This window comes from Pyrus communis, chromosome 2 (assembly GCF_041283825.1).
Source record: "Pyrus communis isolate YQ-2024b chromosome 2, ASM4128382v1, whole genome shotgun sequence".
Taxonomy (NCBI): Eukaryota; Viridiplantae; Streptophyta; class Magnoliopsida; order Rosales; family Rosaceae; genus Pyrus; species Pyrus communis.
The window spans coordinates 26,619,468-26,640,813 of NC_142566.1; the positions used below are offsets into that span (position 1 = coordinate 26,619,468).

General features: G+C 36.6%; 2 protein-coding genes across 2 annotated transcripts; both read left to right on the plus strand.

The window, feature by feature from the left end:
- The first annotated feature begins 136 nt into the window (after nucleotides 1–136).
- Nucleotides 137–4,388, plus strand: LOC137749023 (kinesin-like protein KIN-13B). The gene is made up of 12 exons (XM_068489203.2): nucleotides 137–488; nucleotides 585–788; nucleotides 1,170–1,274; nucleotides 1,371–1,478; nucleotides 1,785–1,862; nucleotides 1,943–2,028; nucleotides 2,126–2,281; nucleotides 2,359–2,661; nucleotides 2,743–2,961; nucleotides 3,046–3,547; nucleotides 3,632–3,697; nucleotides 3,786–4,388. The coding sequence occupies exons 1-12, from the start codon at nucleotides 366–368 to the stop codon at nucleotides 3,972–3,974; spliced, it is 2,139 nt and encodes a 712-aa protein (XP_068345304.2). The 5' UTR covers nucleotides 137–365; the 3' UTR covers nucleotides 3,975–4,388.
- Nucleotides 4,389–15,772: 11,384 nt separating this feature from the next.
- LOC137746412 (heat stress transcription factor C-1b-like) lies at nucleotides 15,773–17,082 on the plus strand. The gene is made up of 2 exons (XM_068486434.2): nucleotides 15,773–16,041; nucleotides 16,141–17,082. The coding sequence occupies exons 1-2, from the start codon at nucleotides 15,829–15,831 to the stop codon at nucleotides 16,939–16,941; spliced, it is 1,014 nt and encodes a 337-aa protein (XP_068342535.2). The 5' UTR covers nucleotides 15,773–15,828; the 3' UTR covers nucleotides 16,942–17,082.
- The last annotated feature ends 4,264 nt before the right edge of the window (nucleotides 17,083–21,346 follow it).

The window sequence follows — 21,346 nt, forward strand, 5'->3', positions numbered from 1 at the left end:
CACTCAACGACGTGAAGACCACCAATCCCCGCCCGAAACAACCGACCACGTGGTCCCCGCTACTCATCATCTTCTTCCGTCCTTCCTCCCCCTCTCTTCGATAGCTGCCCCACCCCCGCCCTCTCTTTTTCAAAAGTTTCAAACTCTCCCTCTCTCCTCTCTCTCTCTCTCTCTCACTCTCTCACGCTTGTTTGTTTCCCGAGAAAACCGAAGAGAAAAAAGTTGGACAAGAAAATCTTCCAACAACCACCACGACTGCAACAGCCAGCTTCTCTCAGACTCTTTCTGTCTCATAATATATAACTGTATTGCTGTTTCGTGCGGACATTGGAGTCGATACATTTGCAGCGCTCGAGTCGACGAAGATGAATGCGGTGGGGAGACAGATGTCGCGATCTAGTTCGTCAATGCACCACCACCGTCGTCAGTACTCAGACCATTTCACGGACGCGCCGTCCAAGTGGCTGCAGTCCACCAGTCTCTCACAGGTCCTATATTAACTTGATTATCTTTTCAAATTCACCTCGAAATTGCATGCCGGTCCCTGATAATGCGAAGCATCTCTGTTTTGAATTTTTTTGCAGGACTTCGAGCTGTACGGGACGAGAATGAGCAGGCAGAGTTATAGAAACGGCAATGAGCGATCGCCACTGGAGGCTTCGACGCCGCCGCCGATTCCGTCGCGATCGTCGAGCATGAGAAGGAACGGCGACGATCGAGTTTCGCCGAGTGAGCTCAGCCCTGGCTTGCTTGATATTAATTCATTTGACACTGAGCTATTACCTGAGGTTTGTCGAATTTGTTTTTTTACTGATCAGAAAATTTACTTTTGCTTTGGTTAAACCTTACATATCTCTGCATTCCTTCAGTAAGATTTAGATAGTAAGTTAATACGGCGCTAAAAAAGTTTGGTTACTAAAGAAAATGTAAAGTACGGATTGTGAGATTAACCAGTGGTTTGCTTAAAGAAATGAATAGTTCAGATTGCGAGATTAACAAGTGATTCACTAGAAAAAGAGGAGGAATAGTTCGGATCATGAGATTAAATTGTGGAGTTGGCACAAACTAGTGTGTAGCACCGTATTAACTTTTTAACTGGTTAGCACTCGAGTAGTACTGACAAATAATAACTTTTTGATTACATAATATTTTTCATTTCCGTCAAGCAGGCTACGAGCAGATCACGAATTTTGCCTGAGAATAGTCTTCTCAAGAGTTTCTCAGCAGATAAAGAAAGGGGCAATACTAGTAATGTTGCTAAAATCAAAGTTGTGGTATGTCTCATTTGAGAGCCATTTAAAAGTTCTTCTCCCTTTTCTTTACATTGCAGCAAATGGTTGAACTTGGTTTTTCGAAAAATGATTCTGCAGGTACGCAAGAGACCACTAAATAAAAAGGAATTTGCGAAGAAAGAGGAAGACATTATCACAATCGAACCTCATTCTAACGCTCTCACGGTTCATGAAACCAAGCTTAAGGTGAGCAATTGTCAAGAGTCCGATGGCATTGCGCTCGACACCTCCCACATGCCTGATGCCTTCACTTCGAAGTGAAGGCATGTGAGGGGTGAGATGGATAATTCTAGCTGAACTTGTCTTTAGGAAGAGGAACTGGAAACTGATGTAGTTTCTGAATTCATAGGTTGTATAAAATGACTGGTTTGGCTGTGCACTATTAGTATACCATTATATGACACGGTTACTTTGTGATATTCTTGGAAAGTTTTCTCTTTTCTATGTATTGAGCTGTGTATCTACTATGTTCTTATTCTCGGTCCGCTGCAGGTTGACTTAACAGGATATGTTGAGAAACACGAATTTGTTTTTGATGCTGTGTTGAACGAAGATGTTTCAAATGATGAGGTGTGAGTTTATCTTAAACTGGTTCGCTTTGCCACTTTCAATCAATTGATGTTAGAATATCTTTCATTTTGTTGTTTTAGGTATACTTTGAAACGGTGGAGCCAATAGTTCCATTGATTTTCCAGCGAACAAAAGCGACTTGCTTTGCATATGGGCAAACAGGCAAGTATTATACCCTCAATAACAATTTAGCTTCTGCATTATCTGTAAGAATTTATGTTCCGTTTCTCATATATTTGTTCTTGCTTGGATGTTTCAGGCAGTGGGAAGACTTATACTATGCAACCACTGCCCCTTAAAGCATCCCAAGATATTCTAAGATTAACGCTTGATACATACCGAAACCAAGGTTTTCAGTTATTCGTTAGTTTCTTCGAGATATATGGTGGGAAACTTTTTGATCTCCTAAATGATCGAAAGTAAGTTATTTAAACCCTTTAGGAAAGAAAAGATTTCCATTCAGGCTCATTCTCCTGAAAGCATTCCACTTTTGCAGAAAGCTTTGCATGAGGGAAGATGGTAAGCAGCAAGTGTGCATCGTCGGTTTGCAAGAGTACAGGGTGTCAAATGTGGAGACGGTCAGGGAGTTTATTGAGAAAGGAAATTCCACAAGAAGTACTGGTACTACCGGTGCGAATGAGGAGTCTTCCCGATCACATGCTATACTTCAGCTTTGTGTAAAGAGATCAGCTGATGGAACTGAAACAAAGCCCGCCCGGCTTGTAGGCAAGCTATCTTTCATAGACCTGGCTGGAAGTGAACGCGGTGCTGATACTACAGATAATGATAAACAGACAAGGTGGGGGTTTTGTTGTATGGGATTATGAGCAATTAGCATAACCTTATTCCTTTCGGATTCATATTGACTTTCTTCTTGCAGAATGGAAGGTGCTGAAATTAATAAAAGCTTACTTGCCTTAAAAGAATGCATCAGAGCTCTCGACAGTGACCAAGGCCACATTCCTTTCAGAGGGAGTAAGTTGACTGAAGTTCTTAGAGATTCATTTGTCGGTGATTCACGCACCGTTATGATATCATGCATTTCACCAAGCTCGGGATCATGTGAGCACACTCTCAACACACTAAGATATGCTGACAGGTAAATTGGTTCCATACAAAACAAAAGCGGGGAAGTGGATATTATTATTGATTTTGCATTTCTCATCAAATTTATACTTTCCAGGGTGAAGAGTTTATCAAAAGGGGGCGGCTCCAAAAGGCATCAATTGACTTCGTTGTCAAACCTTAGAGACTCAACTACAATGCCCTTGTCTTCGTCTTTGCCAAATGACACAACCTTTGAAGATGACATGACTTATGTCCCTACTGAACAGAGCAGCTTTGGTTGGTCCAAACAGATTACTGAGAGAGAACCCTCTGCAAAAATGAACGCAGATCGTATACCTAGCGGGAGGGCGGAAGGAAATTTTTCTACATCTGTATCAAATTATTACAAGGCTCCAATAGGTGGTAGAAATGGCATAGGCAAAGATGATTTTGACTACCCCGAGCAGACCTATGAACAAGCAAAACCATCACGGGGAAATAGTAAGAAGGTAGAAACCTACCAACAATCAGCTCTCGAAGAAAAGCGAAAGATTGGTAGTCAGATGAAATGGACAGATATACCTGATATTGAGGCTATGAACTCTCATTCTGAAGATGATCTTAATGCTGTTTTACAGGTACAAGGCATTTTAGGTTTTCTATTCGTCATATTTCTTATCATCATTCAGTTATCATACATACTCTCGTATGCTTGTTTTTAGGAGGAAGAAAACCTTGTAACTGCTCACCGAAGACAAGTAGAGCATACGATAGACATTGTTAGGGAGGTCAGTGTAAACGTATAATCTACTTTGACCACCGTTCTATTTACGCTGTGTATTATTGGACATGGCTTAACCGTGGTTACTGATGCAGGAGATGAATCTGCTGGTTCAAGCTGATCAACCAGGCAACCCGATTGATGATTATATATGCAAATTGAATGCCATACTTTCTCAGAAGGCTGCAGGAATTCTTCAACTGCAGGCTCAGTTGGCTCAATTCCAGCGGCATCTGAATGATCATAGCGTTTTAGTATCTTCTTCTTCTTCGTCAAGTAACTAATACAATTTGGGAGTTGGGTATGATGATTCTTTCTCTTATTGTGCGAGGTTTGGTTTCGGCCCTTGTTTATTTATTTATTTGTTCCGACTATCTAGCGTTGTTGGCTCTTCATAACAGTTCCGCGGCAGTGTGTGATTACAGAAAAAGCTTTTGCTTGAGTTGCTTAAATTTGTCTAAATATATGAAAACCAGATACCCGAAAACAGCTTGTTTCGGGTAGGTGGTTGGTTCTTGGTTCTTTACGTCTTAACAGTATTTAAAATCGTTTGAAATTGTGATCATTGAGGAATGAGAGAGATACATGAAATTATATGCATGTTTTGTAAAGATTTATGGCAGTGTAATTTATCAAACTAAATTATGAAATCCCTGAATTCTGAGTTGCTCTATATATTATACTTTTGAAGCTGCAAATTTCCATGACTTAGGTCCTTTTGGTTGCTGCTTCATGGACATTTTCATTACATTCCCTGTTTCATGTGGAAGATCGAGCCTTTGGCGCCAATGAAAGGTTGCTTATTTGTGACTTGAAAGGTCACGGGTTTGAGTTGTAGAAACAGACTCTTTGTAAAGTAAGGATAAGGCTACGTACGATAAACATTTCTCCTTGTCCTTTTTTTTTTTTTTTTATTCATATGAAATCAACTCACATTATACCAAACTCAAACGTCTTTTCTACCGGATATATTTCGATCATATAGAGAGCCCGATCACTTGTGGGGAGTATGTTTACCAGTGGGTATGATTAGGTGGTAGCTATGTGTTAATTGGGATGATGTGTGCTAGTGTTAGTTGTAGTGGTGACGGTGATGGTGGAATATCTGTGCCAACCTATTATCCATCACTTTTGGAGGGTATGTGCATGTGAGAATGTGATGACAAGGTCTTATATCAGTGAGGGATCAAATCATACAAGGGCTTATAAGAGGTTGTGCTATTCTTATAGGGAATTGTTATTAGCACTCCAAAAATCTCATTTGGTACTCTAATGTTTCCATAATTAGAAAGAAAAATACACTTGTGAGGAGTGTAAAATGAGATTTTTGAAATGCTAATAACAGCTCCCTTTCTTATATTGCCAAATAATTTTATGGTGAAACTCTAACGTTCTTCATGGTATTGGGACATGTTGGCCCATGTGTGAAGCCTAGCAGTCACACATGCTTCATGTCACTACATTTATGTTGCCCATGTGTTAGGCTTGAAAATTCGTCACACGTAAAGAGTCATGTGAGAATGTGAGGACAACGTCCCACATTGGTAAGAGACCAAACCATGCAAAGGCTTATAAGAAGTTAGGCTATTCTTTCGTATTGTCAATTAATTTTATAGTGAAATTCTAATTTTGTTCGGTGCATGTGGTGTGGATCAATATTTTTTGTGGAGTGAGGGCCGAGATGGAGAGGACAAACTCAAACTCACTTCGCCCTTTCCATCGCTAAGTTTCTAGAATATTACAGATTGTAAATTAGCCGATGTTTCATGTAACAAAGTAGGGCTAACGAAATTACAGCCATCAGAGATTTCGAATTCAAATCTTTTCATATTACATCTCGCATCTTCTGCTAAGTCGGCTTAAGACTGAAAGGACAGCATATTCATTTCATTTGCTTGACTTGAGATTACAATCTTTTGTGATAAAATCTTGTCTTACCTCTAGTCACTATCATCTATTTTTCGTCAGTCTTTGACCTTTTATACCCTTTTCCCTCCCTTTCCTTAATCTTCTCTTTCAGACTTCTGTGACACCTTCCTTTCGTTCATCGCTTTTATCCGATTGTAGTGGTTAAAAACAGCAATTGTGGAGTCGGTTCGTTTTATATAACAATGTTATTATGGCTGAATGTGAGTTATTGAATGTTATGAAAGAAGAACATAGTTGCAGGTGATATGATCATTTGGAGTTATAACATATCTATTGGATGCAATTATTTTAAGAATCAGTTTGAATTGGAATTCGATTATTTCATGACATGATGAGAGTCTTTAGGACTCGAACTCTTTGAATTAGTTTTATAGGTGATCCACCTTTTTATGTTATTAAAAAACAAAAGAGATGGAAGAGAGTTTAAATCCAAGATTGTAAGACTAACGCTCTATGATAGGTGACTTGCGAGTCGGTTGTTAGTTAATCTAAAAATAGTTTAATGAAATTATTTCCATGGCGATGGTTGTTTTCAGTGAAAAATCAATCACATCCATAAAACTGTTTTTTAAAAGGCGACCGTTTTCACAATAAAGGAGTCTCAGTCGGAAGACAAACTGATTACATGCAAAAATGAAATTATTGGAGTGCTTTCTAGGGTTTTTTCTGTTTTTGTTTTTTCCTTTAACAGTTTCTTTGGTTGTTTTGGATTGCTAATCAAACTTCTAGACCTCAGAAAATGCACCCTACTCAAATCTAATATGCAATCGTATTTACGCTTTCATTTTCTTCACAAAGTGTAAAAAACATTACCCACTTTATGAAATTAAAGGTTTAAAATTTTAAATTTTGTTAGGAATAATCGCTCATTCACGTATAGATGAATTCCAGAAGTCAATACAAGTGTTAGTCTTGTACGACTTCAAATTCATCATCGTACAAGTGGGCGATTATTCCAACCACTTCTTATATAGGTTTCAATAAGTCATGTGATTAGCTCACAAGCTTAAGTAAACACACACATATTACTTTGATAACATCATAACGTTGTCATGGGGTTTAGGCTTTTTTCTAATACATATGATATTTTTTACACTAAAGAGTGAGAGAGTGAGTTGAGTCTAACAATAACTTACAAGTAAAGAGAAATATCATTAAATCGTAGTACTAAGTGATGAAATCAATGATTCTTATTGCAACACTCTTAGTTAAGGACATATTTAATCAATCAAATTAAAGACAAATGATATAAACCTAGGGTGTAGCACCCATCTCAGGCATATTGGTTTTTTACTTTTATCTTTTATTTTTCATAAGGACAACATAATAGAGGCCATAATGAATTTTATTTTTATTTGAGTTTATATCACAAATGGACCCGAAATTGATCTGTCCTATTAAGATGATTCTTGAATTTAAAAATCGATCATTGTAGTTCTTTAAAATGGGTGTCGTAAATTAATGTGGTATTTTAACCACAATTTTATTATGTGCTAATGTGGCATATAACTAGGTTCCACGAGTCTAATTAAATATTTATTCCATGTGACAATATTTGATTAGAATTGTAGGATCTTGTTATGTGCCATATTAGCACATAACAGAGCTTTTTAACAGAATTATGACGAAATGATCCCATTATTTGCCACAACATTTTAAGGACTACTGATCGATTTTAAATTTAAAAACCATCTAAATAGGGTATGTCAAGTTTAAAAACTATTTGTTATAAAAATAAAAATAAAAATCTATTTATTTTAATATTTTGGTAAGTGCAATAATGTACTCATTGAACAAACCTTTTGTATTCCACCAATGATGGAAGGGAACGCTATAGTCACCTTATATTAACTCACAATCATTCTTTAATAAGATAAGGCACCAAATATTTTAACCGACTCACCAACTTGCATGCTCGACAAATTTTTCTTTTTTTTCCAAAATAATTCCCAATATCATGGAGAAATTAGAGGACATGTTTTCCAATAACTTAAAATTACTCTATTAAACAAATAAGTATTTTGTACTTTTAATAAAACAAATACGTGGCTCTTTACAAACAAATCATAATTTAATACATCCACAATAAGTATTTTGTACTTTTAATAAAACAAAAACGTGGCTCTTTGCAAACAAATCATAATTTAATACATCCACAATTACACATATACTTTATGTTGTTTTTTTTATAAGTTTCTTTAATATATGTATTTTATAATTCTCAGTTGATAATTTATTATTCAATAATCTAATCTTAAACAATTAACAATCAGATTAATGAAGAAAGTCTCATATAAACTCCTTTCCCTATACTTCGTGACTAAATTTTATTCTTTCTTAAAAAAGGATCTGCTGGTACCACAACAGTATGTCATTCCGAGGTCAAGAAGATTTAAATATACATTTTAGCCTTTCGCCTACTACTATCGTGTGATTTACCAACCGCTAAGCATGTAAATTAACATTTGATAAACCCTAAAATGAACCGACAATGTGGCAATAAGATGGAGACAAGCACAGATTTGGAGTAAATTTAATGTGCTCCCTATGGGAAAAGGATCCTCACCGGATCATTTTCTTGGGGATCTTAGAGATCCCGTGATAGTAATTATTCATCGTACATCGTACGATCATAAGTCATTTTAAAATTTATAGTTTAAAATTAAATATAAATAGTGTCTAACGAAAATTGACCACACGATGTATGATAAACGATCACGATCACATGATCCTTAGAGTCCTCAAGATTAAAAATCTAAAACCTTTTTAATTAGTTATTAACCTTGCACTCTTGAATTTCGACTCTCCCCATGACAAATCCTGGTTTCGCCGTTGCATTCAAAAGAAGTCATCATATACTTATCACTTGTAAAAGTATAAGTGATAAGGTGCACATGATATAGTGCTTGCATGATAAATTATTTTACATGAAGATCCAACTCAATAGTATTATACATATACTTTATTATTCGATAAGAAATTGGATACAACTCATTAGTATTATACAGGTACTTTATTATTCGATTTGAAATTGGTAAGCTTGGTTTAGATGTGAAAAAGCACGAATAGTACTCATACGTTACAAAAGCGTTCACTTTTAGCCGTATAATATAAAAAATTACAGTCATGACTCATATTCTATGATTTAGACCAAACGAGTGCTTATATTTTTATGTTTTTTTAACAATCTTTGTCTGAGTGTTCTTAAGTTCACTTTGACTTTCTCCTCATATGGATCATTGTCAAAATTAAGTTATATGGACAAAAAATAAGCACCACACAAAACTTTCCCTTTTGGGTGAAGCATGCTTTTTCATTGGAGCACTTGTTCCTATCAAAGCTAAGCTAATACCATATTTGTATTTTCAATTCAAATATGATGATGTACTTCGCATGTGGAGTTTACTTTTGCCAACACAACATGCCCACCAAGATTAGAAGAGAAATAAACCGGATTTTATGCTCACCTGTTGTTTTTTTTCTTTTCTTTTAATTGTTTTTATGGTTAATCTTAGTTTACTACTTTCAAGTTTCGTGATTTTCAACATTTGGTACATGAAATTTTTTTCGTCTCAAAGTTATACCTAAAGTGTTAATTTTGAGACAGTCTCATACATTGGTTAGTATGATTATTAAGTCTCCCGTTAACTGGTGACGTGGAGTCCATGTGGACAATGATTGGATGTCACGTGTCAATATAGGTCTCACATGGATATTAAAAAAAATGAAAAATGAAAAAAAAAAAAAAAGGCGTCTTCTTCCTCAACACCCCCGGACCTTCCCTCATTTCTCCTAACCTTCTCTCATCTGCACCCACCCAAGCTTTGCACATCCATCATTCCCTCACCCCACCCACGACCCGACTCCACTTCCAACCCGAGCATGAACTCGACCGGCATTACCCCGGCTCTGATCGTCGTTGACTACATCATCTTTAGTATCAATATCAAGGGGCAGGTTTGTTGGGGCGGAATTGTTACGCCTTCATTTTGGGTGGGTGAGTTGGATGTGTAGAGGTTGGATAGGTGCAGAGGAGAGAAAGGAGGGAGAATGGATGGTGGGTCATGGCTCTCTTTACGCATGCCATGGCTTGAAAACTGAGCGAACCCCAACCTCAACTCAATCTTTATTGGAATCGGAAGAATTGGGGGAACGGATCTGAGAGAAAAATTAGGGCAATTTTGTATCTCCATCTACGAATTTCTCGAATTTTTAGGGTTTGAATGTGATCTCTGTGTGTGCACTTTGGCTTCTGAGTTGAGGCCTCTCTCTCACCTCTCTCCTCTCATCGTCTTTGATATTTGGCAATCATTGGCGTTACGAGATGGGCTGTGAGTGTTGTTGTAATGGGTTTGGGATACTTGATCCTTTACAGTCGGGGTTGACGACGGTCGAAGCCGGGGTAATGCCGACCAGGTTCGTACTCAGGTTGGAAGCGGAGTTGGGTCAGGGGGTGGGGGTAAGGGAATGATGGATGTGCAGAGGTTAGGTGGGTGCAGATAAGAGAATGAAGGAAGAAGAGAGGGAGGGTCAGGGGGGTGTTGAGGAAGAAGATGCCCTTTTTCTTTTTCTGTTTTTTTTCAAAATTTTAAATTATTTTTTTAATATCCATGTGGGACCCATATTGACACTTAGCGTCCAATCATTATCCACGTGGGCGCCACGCCACCAGTTAACGGAAGACTTAACGACCAGACTAACAGATGTATGAGATTGTTCCAAAATTAACACTTTAGGAATGGTTCTGGGACGAAAAAAACTTCATGTACCAAATGTTAAAAACCACGAAACTTAAGGGTAGTAAACTAATATTAACCCTTGTTTTTATGTCGTTTGACTTCTCGTTCAATTTTGCATTACAAATTTGAGGATTCTTACTTAACATAAATTACTCTTTAAAATAAAACTCAAACTGCAACTTAGTATTACAATTTATTGATATTCATTTTTACTTGTAAGTGCGGGGTCTTAGGTTTGATTCTCGCCAAAGACAAATTCGAACCACATTATTGCTAGCCCATTTTAAGGCTTAACACACTCTCTCCCCATGTAGATAATATCGTTTGTTCAAACAAAAATAAAAAAGGGTAAAACTCAAACTTTTTCCAACTCCAAGGGCAAGACTCAAACTCAAATATATGTGTTTAAACCCAAAATTGTATTATAACCCGTTCCTGATTTTCATGGTAAAATAGCCTTTAGAAATGTGAAACGACCAAAATATCCATAGAAGGGTAGATTTCATCTTTTGTTGGACCTTTGAGGTTGTGATATGTGTTGACCAATATTTTATTTTATTAAGATAGTATTTGTCATTACAAACGCATAAGTAAAAGCGAATTGGAATTTGAAGTTTAAACTTGATAGTTACTTGAACTTCGATGATGAACAATTCAGCAGCAGCTGCTTACATCCAATTTTGGATGGACATGTGTCTAAATTTGGAATATTTTAAGTAAAATTTAGACACGTGTCTAGTCATAATTGGATGTAAGCAGCTGCTGTTGCTGAACTTGCAGCAACCAAGTCTTGTTCACTTTTTTATTAACGCCAGGGCAATATGATAATTGGGAAAAAGGAACAACACAAACAACCATTCGCACTCTTGTTATTTAGGCTGCTAGGTGGCAGTTTAAAGGAAATAAAATAAAGAATAACCACTTACTTCACTTCTCATGGGAGAGAGGAAGAGAGATAGAGAGAGAAATGAGTATATTTCTACGAATTTCGGTAAATCCTAATTGTAAATTAAGTTTTATATTATCATTGCATGTTTGGCTTGCGTCACTTCACAGATGTTAGCCAGCAAGATCCAATCTTGATGCCTATTTGGATATCAGGGTCGGGCACTTCAAGTACAAGGCTCTCTTGGGTTATAGCAAGGGAAGAGTTGTTGTTCTTTAAGCTTAAAATGTATTAATCTTTTTGGCTATTTTATGTTTTTAATTGTCATATTACACTTAACAAATGAAAATTTTACATTATTAGCTGCTTTTGAGGAAAATAAAAGCTAAGAAATGTTAAATCAACTCGTCACTCTAACCAATATTATAATTTAATGGTAACAAATTAAAACTTTCATACGACAAATAGTTTCTTATTTTATTCACTTGAAAGTTTTGAAGGCTAGAATCCTAGAAAACATAATATAAATTTCTTACTTCAAATTATTGCTTCAGGCTTACTATTACATAACTTAAAGTAGGCAACATAAGATTAAAAATTTGATTTTGTAGTAATAATTTTAGCTTAGCCCACCCACCAAATAATTCCCGGCTAGCTATGCCATTGGGTTAATGCGTGTCCAAATGCAATCTAATAGTGAGACCTAAACCTACAAAATTTGACTTTGGACCCAAAACTAAGGCCATCTCCAACCGAAGGATGGTCAGATGGCTCGTTTTAGCCATGTAGCCCTCTAAGAAATTAATATTTTAATGAATAGTGCCATGCCATATTTCTTACCATCTCCAACCGAGGTGCCAAAAGGCCATTGGCCAAACATAGCCTATGACAAAAAATCATATCCAACCAAAGGGGCCAAAGGGCCATAGGCCAAACATAATTTATTATTTTAATTGAATTAATATGGTTACTTAAATTAAACTACCTCAATAATTTTTCGGATAAGATTTCGAGTGACATGTGTCAATAGGTGAGCAACTTTGCAGATTTCTTGTCGATATGGAATCTCAATAATTTTATGTCTCGGATTTGGTTCGATTTTTTTTTAAAAAAATCTTTTGTTAGTTCATTTAGTAAGGAGAATACCTTTAAACTTGTAACCAAACAACCAATCTCCCCTAAATTCCAATCTCATCCTCAACCATGACACAGATCTCAAATCCAACCTAAATTTCTCTATTAATTTCTCTTCTCCATCGAACCCAAACCTGCCCACTCATACCCAAACCTCTCGTCAGCCATGGCAACACCTATGCATCTGCTCATTCACTAGTCCCGACTTGGCTCAGCTTCCTTTCCTTGCTGCCATAGTTGCATCGAATAAAGATGGTGGATTGGGGGCAACTTCCTCTCCTTGCTGCCAAATTGGAAGATTATAATATGCAAAACCCCAACAAAATAATTAAAAGAAAAACCCATTTTAATTAAGCAAAATCACAATATAAATCATATTCATTTTGATTCAAAAATTACCTATGAGAGATCAGAAAACCTGGATTAGAATCTTCCAATTTGGAGGCGGTTCCGATTCGAAAAAAGCGAGGGAAAATCATGGTTTGGAAGAAAGAATCCGCAAGGAGGACATGAGAAGACTGGAGAGATAGTGATTTGGAGGAAGAGAGGAATGAGAGAGAGAAATTGAGGAAGCTAAGAGGAAGAAAGCAACAGAGGGGGAGAGATAGAGTGTTTGAGAAAACCAAGAGGTGAAAACTGAAATGGGAATGACGGCTAGGGTTTGTAAACTTTAGAAATTTTATAAACCTTAAAGATTAGAATAACTATAAATAACTTACTGGTACAATTATAGCAAGACAAAGCCTACAGTCAAGATGGCTTGAAACAACTATCCCCAACCTGGAAGGAAGGGGCTCGAATCCTCATGCCACCATGTTTTGAGTATTTATATATGATTTTCATATATCGGTTTGGTTCGATTTCTAAACCTTAAAAACCAAAACCGAACCAACCAGATTCTGTTCGGTTCAGTTTGACAGCTTTGGTTTGGTTTTTTTTTTCAATTCGATTTTTTTGGGTTTCGGTTCGGTTTTTAGTCCTTGTTTTTCGATTTTCAGTTTTTCAAACCCACCCTTATTTGCAGATTTTGTTAGAGTAGGCATTTAAGTTTTATGTTGTCACATGTTTTTTTTAATGTTGTTTAAGTTTTAACGTTGTTTAAGTTTAATGTTATTTAATGTTGTTTAATATTGTTTAATATTGTTTAATGTTACTTAATGTTATTTAATGTTGTTTAATAGCTTAGGTAGTTATAGGAAAAAATTAGAATATTTTAATTTTTTTTTTAATAAAAATTTTGTAAAAAAAAAAAAAAATTTCAAATCCAACGGCTAGCTAGCGTCAGCTAGTAGTCGTTGGGCTTCAAATTTCTGGACCGGCCCAGGTTTGGGCCAGCCAGTTGGCCGGATTATGCAATTGTGGCCTAGTGGGGTCCACGAGCCCTTTGGCCTAATCTTCAGTTGGGGACGTTTTTTTGTCACTTCGGGCTATTTTCGGCCCTATGGTCCTCTAGCCAGATTGGTTGGAGATGATCTAAAACCCAAATTTGGGACCCCCAACTTTCTTTAAAAAGCAAACGGGCAATGGAAATGGGGGAGTGGCCAACAGTTTGGCCCCAAGTGGAAGGGACTCTAAGTGTCTAACAGTAATATTTGGACAATTATGGGTAGTTCAATTTCTAGACCGTTGGTGATTAGTGGTCCAGATTAAAATTCGATTTTTCTTTTGCAATCTTTTGGTTTCGATCAAAAAGTTCATATTTGTTTTCAAATCCAAAGGTTGTTATGGGTTTTGAAGTTTGTATGGTTGACTTATATACTGAAGCTCGGTTTGTGTGTGTATCAAAGTTTGGTCGGTTGAGTGGTTGGTTAGTGTGATTTGTTCAGTTTTGAAAATTTTAGTGGAATTAAAAATTTTCTTTTATGGTCAAAACATTCGTAAAGTTAAACTAAGATAACATAACTCAAAGTTACAGCCACTTAGTACTACAGTCTAAGGGTATTTCTCTTCACTTGTAAGTGAGATGTCTTAAGTTTGATTATCGCCAAAGGTGAATTTGAACCACATTATTGCTAGCACATTGTGAGGCTAAACTCATTCCCTCCTCATTAGTGTAGATAATATCGTTTATTAATAATAAAAAAACTCAAAGTTACAAAAAATAAAAAAATAATAATAAAATAATAATAATCCTTACCGAAAACGGTAGTGCTATTTACACACCATTTTAAAAAAAAAATCCTTAACAAAAAGAGTAGTGCTACTCATACACCATTTTTTACCTCCTACACACCCTTGTTAATTTTTGTCTATTGATCTTCTTCAATTCATTTAAGTCGAAAATTAAGAGTGATGTGTGAGAAGTAAAAATAAGTGTGTAGATAACAATATCCTATCAAAAATAAAAAAAATTAGGGTTAAACCCATTCCACAACAACTATTACATTTTAGATTTTGAAATTTAGGTCTTTAGGATTCGGTGACGTTCACTATCTACAGTTCTAAATTCTATATTTTAGTGGACCTAATTATTCGGATTTGAATCCAAAAGTTAAAATTGGTCTAACAACAAATTATTATGTTAAAATTAAAACAATTAACATCGTGAGTTATTAATTCGAGACAAGTATCTGTTTCTCCACCATGAAATGAAATGGACGAATCATAACCACCTTGCCTTTTTGAGTTAAGTCCAAGAAATAAGCCATATGCCACCTTATCTTCTCAACTGATTATCAACTTTCAAATCCTCCCACGGCTGCCTCAGTTCATTGTTTTCGTAAACAAATAAATGTGGACAACGAATTGTTGGCCAGAGAAATTTTTCGATATGACCGTCATACTAGATGGTATAACACGTGTTTTTATATAAATGATGGGATATATGTGTATTAAAAAGTTAATAATTTAAAAATTAAAATTTTCCACCACTTACATAAAAATACGTGATGTATCATTAGTGTTTCCGTCACAATTAAAAATTTCTCTTGTTGGCCATTAGTTAACTTATCACAAACCATCATAGCCTAATACGGCTAAGATCTATCGTGCCCTTTGAGCCTATGGTAATTAGCCTTAACACCATGAAATTATTAATTAATTCCTCCAATTATCTTGCGAGAAAGTGCTAATCCAATCCAATCTCGATTAGTGCCCGCCCTGTCGTCTAGTCTAACTACAGTTGTCAGCACCGCCGGGGACCACGTCACTAAATAGCAAAAAACCTGCACCCAGTCCCACGTTCCTAAACTGCGCGTGGAACCATCTGTCTCCTGGAAAATATCTCACGATGACGTGTACTAAAAAGGCCAGAAGGCGGGTCCCACATCGCTCCCGCCAATGAAATATCAGATGCCTATTGCCAGATGCCACGTTGGCTCGGTGTTACTGTGCACGCGTCTGTTATTTATTTACGGTGCTCCTTCACCTATTCGGGATAAAAAGCAGCGAGAGATTAGGCTCTGAAAACGCAGACAGAAAACAGAGAGTTGTGAAGGAGAGTTATATGGGATGATGATGGAGGAGGGCAACAACGTCATCGCACCGTTCGTTATGAAGACTTACCAGATGGTCAACGATCCGACGACGGACAATTTAATCACGTGGGGAAGAGCCAACAACAGCTTCGTCGTCGTCGACCCTGTGGTCTTCTCTCAGAGACTGTTACCCGCTTACTTCAAGCACAACAATTTCTCCAGCTTCGTACGCCAGCTCAACACCTATGTGAGCAATCAGTAGTGAAAATTTTTAATTAATTAATGGGTTTTGTTAATTAAGTAGGGAGTTGAAAGACCCAGTTCGTAATATTGATTACTTTTGCAGGGATTTCGAAAGGTCGATCCAGATAAGTGGGAGTTCGCGAGCGAGTGGTTTCTGCGAGGGCAGACGCATTTGCTGAGAAACGTGGCGAGGAGAAAACACATGGGCAAGAGTTCGAGTTCGAATTCAAATTCAAACTTCTTACAGGCGAAGCACGAGGATCTCGACGGCGAAGATATAATTAGGGAGATTTCGGGGTTGAAGCAGGAGCAGAAGGCGCTGGAGCAAGAAATCGGGGATATGAACCGGCGGCTGGATGCGACGGAGCGACGGCCGCAGCAAATGATGGCGTTTCTGAACAAAGTGGCGGAGGACCCGGAGATTCTGCCACGTATGATGCTCGAGAAGAACCGCGCGACGGCGGCCCAGTTGGGGGAGAAGAAACGGCGGGTTATGATGATGGCATCGACGTCGTCGTGGTCATCGACAATGGGGGCCACTACTTCCGTCAAAACTGAGGACGAAGATGACGGAACCGTAGGGGTAATTTCCTCATCTCCCGAAGCTGGTTTTGAGATGGAGAGTTTTAATCGGTATCCCACGCCACCGGAGGCCCAGACGGTGTCGGATTGGTTAAGGCAGAGGCGGGTTGTGGATCGGGTTCACGCTGTACAAAACCCGTATAACATGAATACGACGGCGTCGGGTCATGGGGCGGAGAATACCTGGAATAGTAGTAATTCCGCGTATGGGTATGGGAATGGGAGGGGCGGCGTCCCTGGCGGGGAAGTGGGATTCTTTACGGAGGTGGAAGCTAGTCCTCCACCGCCTTATCCATTTTCGTTATTGGAGGGAGGCTTTTAGTTTTTTTTTAGTGCTTTAACAATATTTATGTTTTGTTAACCAAAAAAAAAAAAAAAAAAAAAACAATATTTATGATTTATTTTTTTTCGAATTTAACATGACCTTACTTGAATTCCACATTTTGCGTTCTTTTTTCTTTAATTATGTTATTATCCACACATCTCATTTTACTTCTCACACACCCTTGATAATTTATGTCTGTTGATTTTCAATTCATTTGATCCAACGGTCGAAAATTAAAAAAAGTGTGAGAAGTAAAATGGGGTGTGTGAATATCACATCCCATTATTAAATGGTTAGAAATGGTATTGCTCCGTCATAATCGCCAGTTTAAAAATTATAACTTTTTTTTTTACCAACAAAAAATTTATAACTTTCTAGACAACGTTTCAAAAGATTCTGTTACTAGATGAATATGAGCTAAGTTTTTTTCCTTCGTCTGGCTTGATATAGCTTCATAACTACGTTCTTGAACATTTGAATTATTAAGTTCACGAGGATAGGTTGTAATTTTATATCATTCACGAGGAAAGGTTGTAATTTTAAATCATATATCATTGAAAATGCAACCGACTCAGTATTGGCTCGCTTTATCATGTTTATTAGTTTATTGTAAGAAGAATAGAGTGGCTGATAATATGAAAAAATTAGGCCATGAGTTTGACATTAGTCTTCATTTTTTTACGAGCCTTCTCCTCTTGTGGATGTGTTGATCTTTGAGGATGTTATTGGATTTCCTCAGACCCGTTTTATTAATAATTAGTTGTTTTCTTAGGTTTTCTTTTTTATTTTTTTTTATATTTTAAATAACATGGAAGGAAGAGAGAAAAGAAACACTAATGAATGACTAGTCTAGTTCTAGCGACCCCATAGCAGTCATCAGAAAGAGTTCGAATTAAACAAGGAGACTCCGCAAACTCTTGAAAATTCATCTTGTTATTTAAACTAAATTTAGCTAACCTGTCAACTGCAAAATTATGTTTTTTTTGTGTATGAGTTTCACTTATATTTACACATATGGTAAACATCTTTTAGTTTTAGGTAATAAAGTTGGTAAGAAATAAATAAAATATTAAAAATTTACACGTCCTCATGAAGAATATGAATAATTTTATCAATTGGTCCATAAAAAGTGCTTTAGGAACGAGGCAGAAAAGTATAACCAAATATATTATTATTTCTATTCACCGAGGCACTACTTCTTAGTGACCATGTTCACATGATTCATGAGGGAAAGAGATCTTCTCCGGAGATCTCTCTCAAATCTAGGGATCAAGTAATTCGGATTTTTAAAATTTGATCTAATAGTTAAAAACAGAGAAGTTAGTAAAAACTTACAAAAGTTAGAATAATTTTTTACCGTTAGATCAAATTTCAAAGGTTCAGATCACTTGATTCTAGAATTTTGAAGGAAGATATTTGAAGATGATCTCTTTCTATTTATAAGAAGTAACACATTTTAACTATACTCTGGACCAATCACGAATGGCCACATTGGCTTGTCTTAATCGCAATTACTAATATACACTGTGGCAAACCCTACAGCGTTTGGCAAACTACAACACTATTTACTATTAGGAAGTGTCCACATCCAAAAGCGTATCCAATTTAAGGAAAAAAAATCCAGAGTGTTGCTGATTCACAAGGCATCACACTCGTAAATGGTCCCATAAAAAATTGGCACATAAGACACCTCTACCCGGGATTTTCTCTCGACCCTTCGAACCCCTGAGGGACACAGCAAATTTACAAGAGGCACAAGGGTTTCCCATCATTTGTAAGGTAGGCCGTCACCTCTAAACATGCCTTGCCTTACGTGCCACTCTTGCACGCTTTAGTGCCCATGTCATACAGTTACAATCCTGCACATAACACACAATACCGGATTTGTTCTTTCACTCCAGGCACCTGACATAGGCATGCTAAGTGCACAGCGCACGTGAGTTGAAGGACTATTAAAATGTAGTCATAATTTTTATAAACATAATCAAGTAATTAAGATTAGTCTAAAGTCAAGCAATAAAGCCAATGATGAGCCAAAGCTCCACACCAAAGTTAGACACTCGTGCTTAATTACGCTTCCATCATGTTGGGTGGGCAGATGCTGATGAGAGATTTTTCAATGTAGTCAGTGCACGTGAGTTGGACTATTAAAATGTAATCATAATTTTTATAAACATAATCAAGTAATTAACATTAGTCTAAAGTCGAGCAATAAAGTCAATGATGAGCCAAAGATACAGGTCAAAGTCAGAGACTCGTGCTTAATTACGCTATGTTGACAAGAGATTTTTCTACGTGGTCGGAACACAGGGTGATACGCCATGTGTTATTTTACTAGTAGAGAAAATTTTCTTTTAAGTGTCCCTCCACTTTATTCAGTACTAGGTTTTTTTTTTTTTTTTTTTTGGCTTCCCTTGTCAAAATTTGTAAATGCTACCACACATGCTCATATGTTTGGATGAAGAAATTTAAGATTACTAAGGAATTTAAAAATGACGGAAATTAAAATGATGAGATTTTATTTTCTAGAATTTGTAAATTTTCTTGTTTGGTTAACCTAAAAGAACAATGGAATTGAATACGAAATTTGTTATTTTTAAACTCTCAATCATAGAAATTGGGAAATGACACTTATTTACATGGAATTTGAACTTGGGAATTTGAGGTCTCAAATTCTAAGTTTTTTATCCACGCATAAATTCTAAATTTCTATGTTTATGAATCCAAACAAGGAAATTGATGTATGTCAATTTATAAATTATGACTTTTATCAAAATTCCAAGTTTATTTTCCTCATCCAAACATAGTTAGGGTACAATGCTGATCTAGAATTTCTATTGGGATTGAACTTGTCAAAGCACTTGACATCTTCACTACAAAAGGTTTGAATCATACATTTGCATGTGCATGTCAAGCTTATTTTTCAAAATTCCTTTTGTTTAGTGTTGTTATTTAGTCTGAAATTTCGTCTGTTGTCCAGCTGTCGAGGCAAGTAAATTCAGACAGCCCACATGGGCCATCTGACATCTTTTCCCATGAGTGGATCTCTCACCCTTGATCTACAAAGGTCTCTTTGGCTTATGACACGTGTCTCCTTGTTCCCCTTGTCTGAAACTTTAATCTCTCCCATTAAAAGGGTTTTCAAGGATTCAATTGTTCCTTGGTTAGGTTTTTTCACATTTAAAAAAAAAAAAAAAAAAAAAAAAAATAGGAGTGCACTTAGCTTAGAGCTACCTATGAAGCTTCCAAACCAAAACCCTAGCCACAAAACCATCTCATGCACAAACACCCAATCACTGCATATTAGAGTTGCATTGTTTTAATGGTTGTGCATTAAGCTTTGGTCTAAATTTAAGTTTCATATCCTTCATAGACCAAGTGTTTGGATTCAAGTTAGATTCTTCTTTCAACTGTTTGACTGGAGAATTTGACTAGTTATTTGAATCCAAATTTCATAAACATATCATAACATCATATCATTGTTTGTGTTGATCTCGGTGCAACAAGGTGAAAAGCTCAAGAGGAGCTACCACTTCGTGAAGACCGAAAGAGTTCATCTCGTGTAAGACAAGGTTATACAAAGGTAAAGCTGCTCTATAGATAGGGATATATGAATTGAGCTTGTGTGGTCTTTGTATGAACTTTGTTTACACTAGTGGATTTTACTCAATAGAGTCTCCCCAGTTTTTTAACCCAGAGGTAGGTTTTTCCGACCAAAAACTTCCTTGTGTTCAATACTTTACAAAGCTTTATTCATAACCCTTGTTAGAGTTAAACATTGTAGGGTTTGCTAGTATTGACACTTAAATTAATCAAGTGAACTTAACTCAATTACTAAGACTAAAACTTAACTGAAGTTCACATTGATAAGTGTTAACCTTTTAAGTTTGTTTGGTTTATATGCGTGGGGGTCTAACAATCTGTACTCAGTTGACTAGTATGTTTGACTAGTCAGTACAGTTGATTTTTAAGTTTTATTGCAGGGTAATCCACTTGGTACCAATTTCACACTTGTATATGTACAAGTATGCCATGTGTTATTATTCCAGTTCAGAATTTTTCTTTTAAGTGTCCCTCCACTTGTATATATATAAGTTTGTTGGGGCACATTGAAAAATCTCTCGCTGCTGAAGAGGGATTTGTGCTTAGAGGTTCACCTTATGTGATCCACCAGACGTAAAACCGTAATACGTATGAACAATTAAAATTATAATTTAAGGTTTCAATCTTTCTTGGTATTCTACTCAAATTAGGAGGCAACACACACACACACACACACACACACAAGTTCTCCTTGTGACACAAGGAACATTAAAGAGAATTAGAAACAAACTAGAAAATACAAATACATTCCTATTTCACCTAGAACTTTGACCCACGCTAACACCCCCCTCAAGTTGGA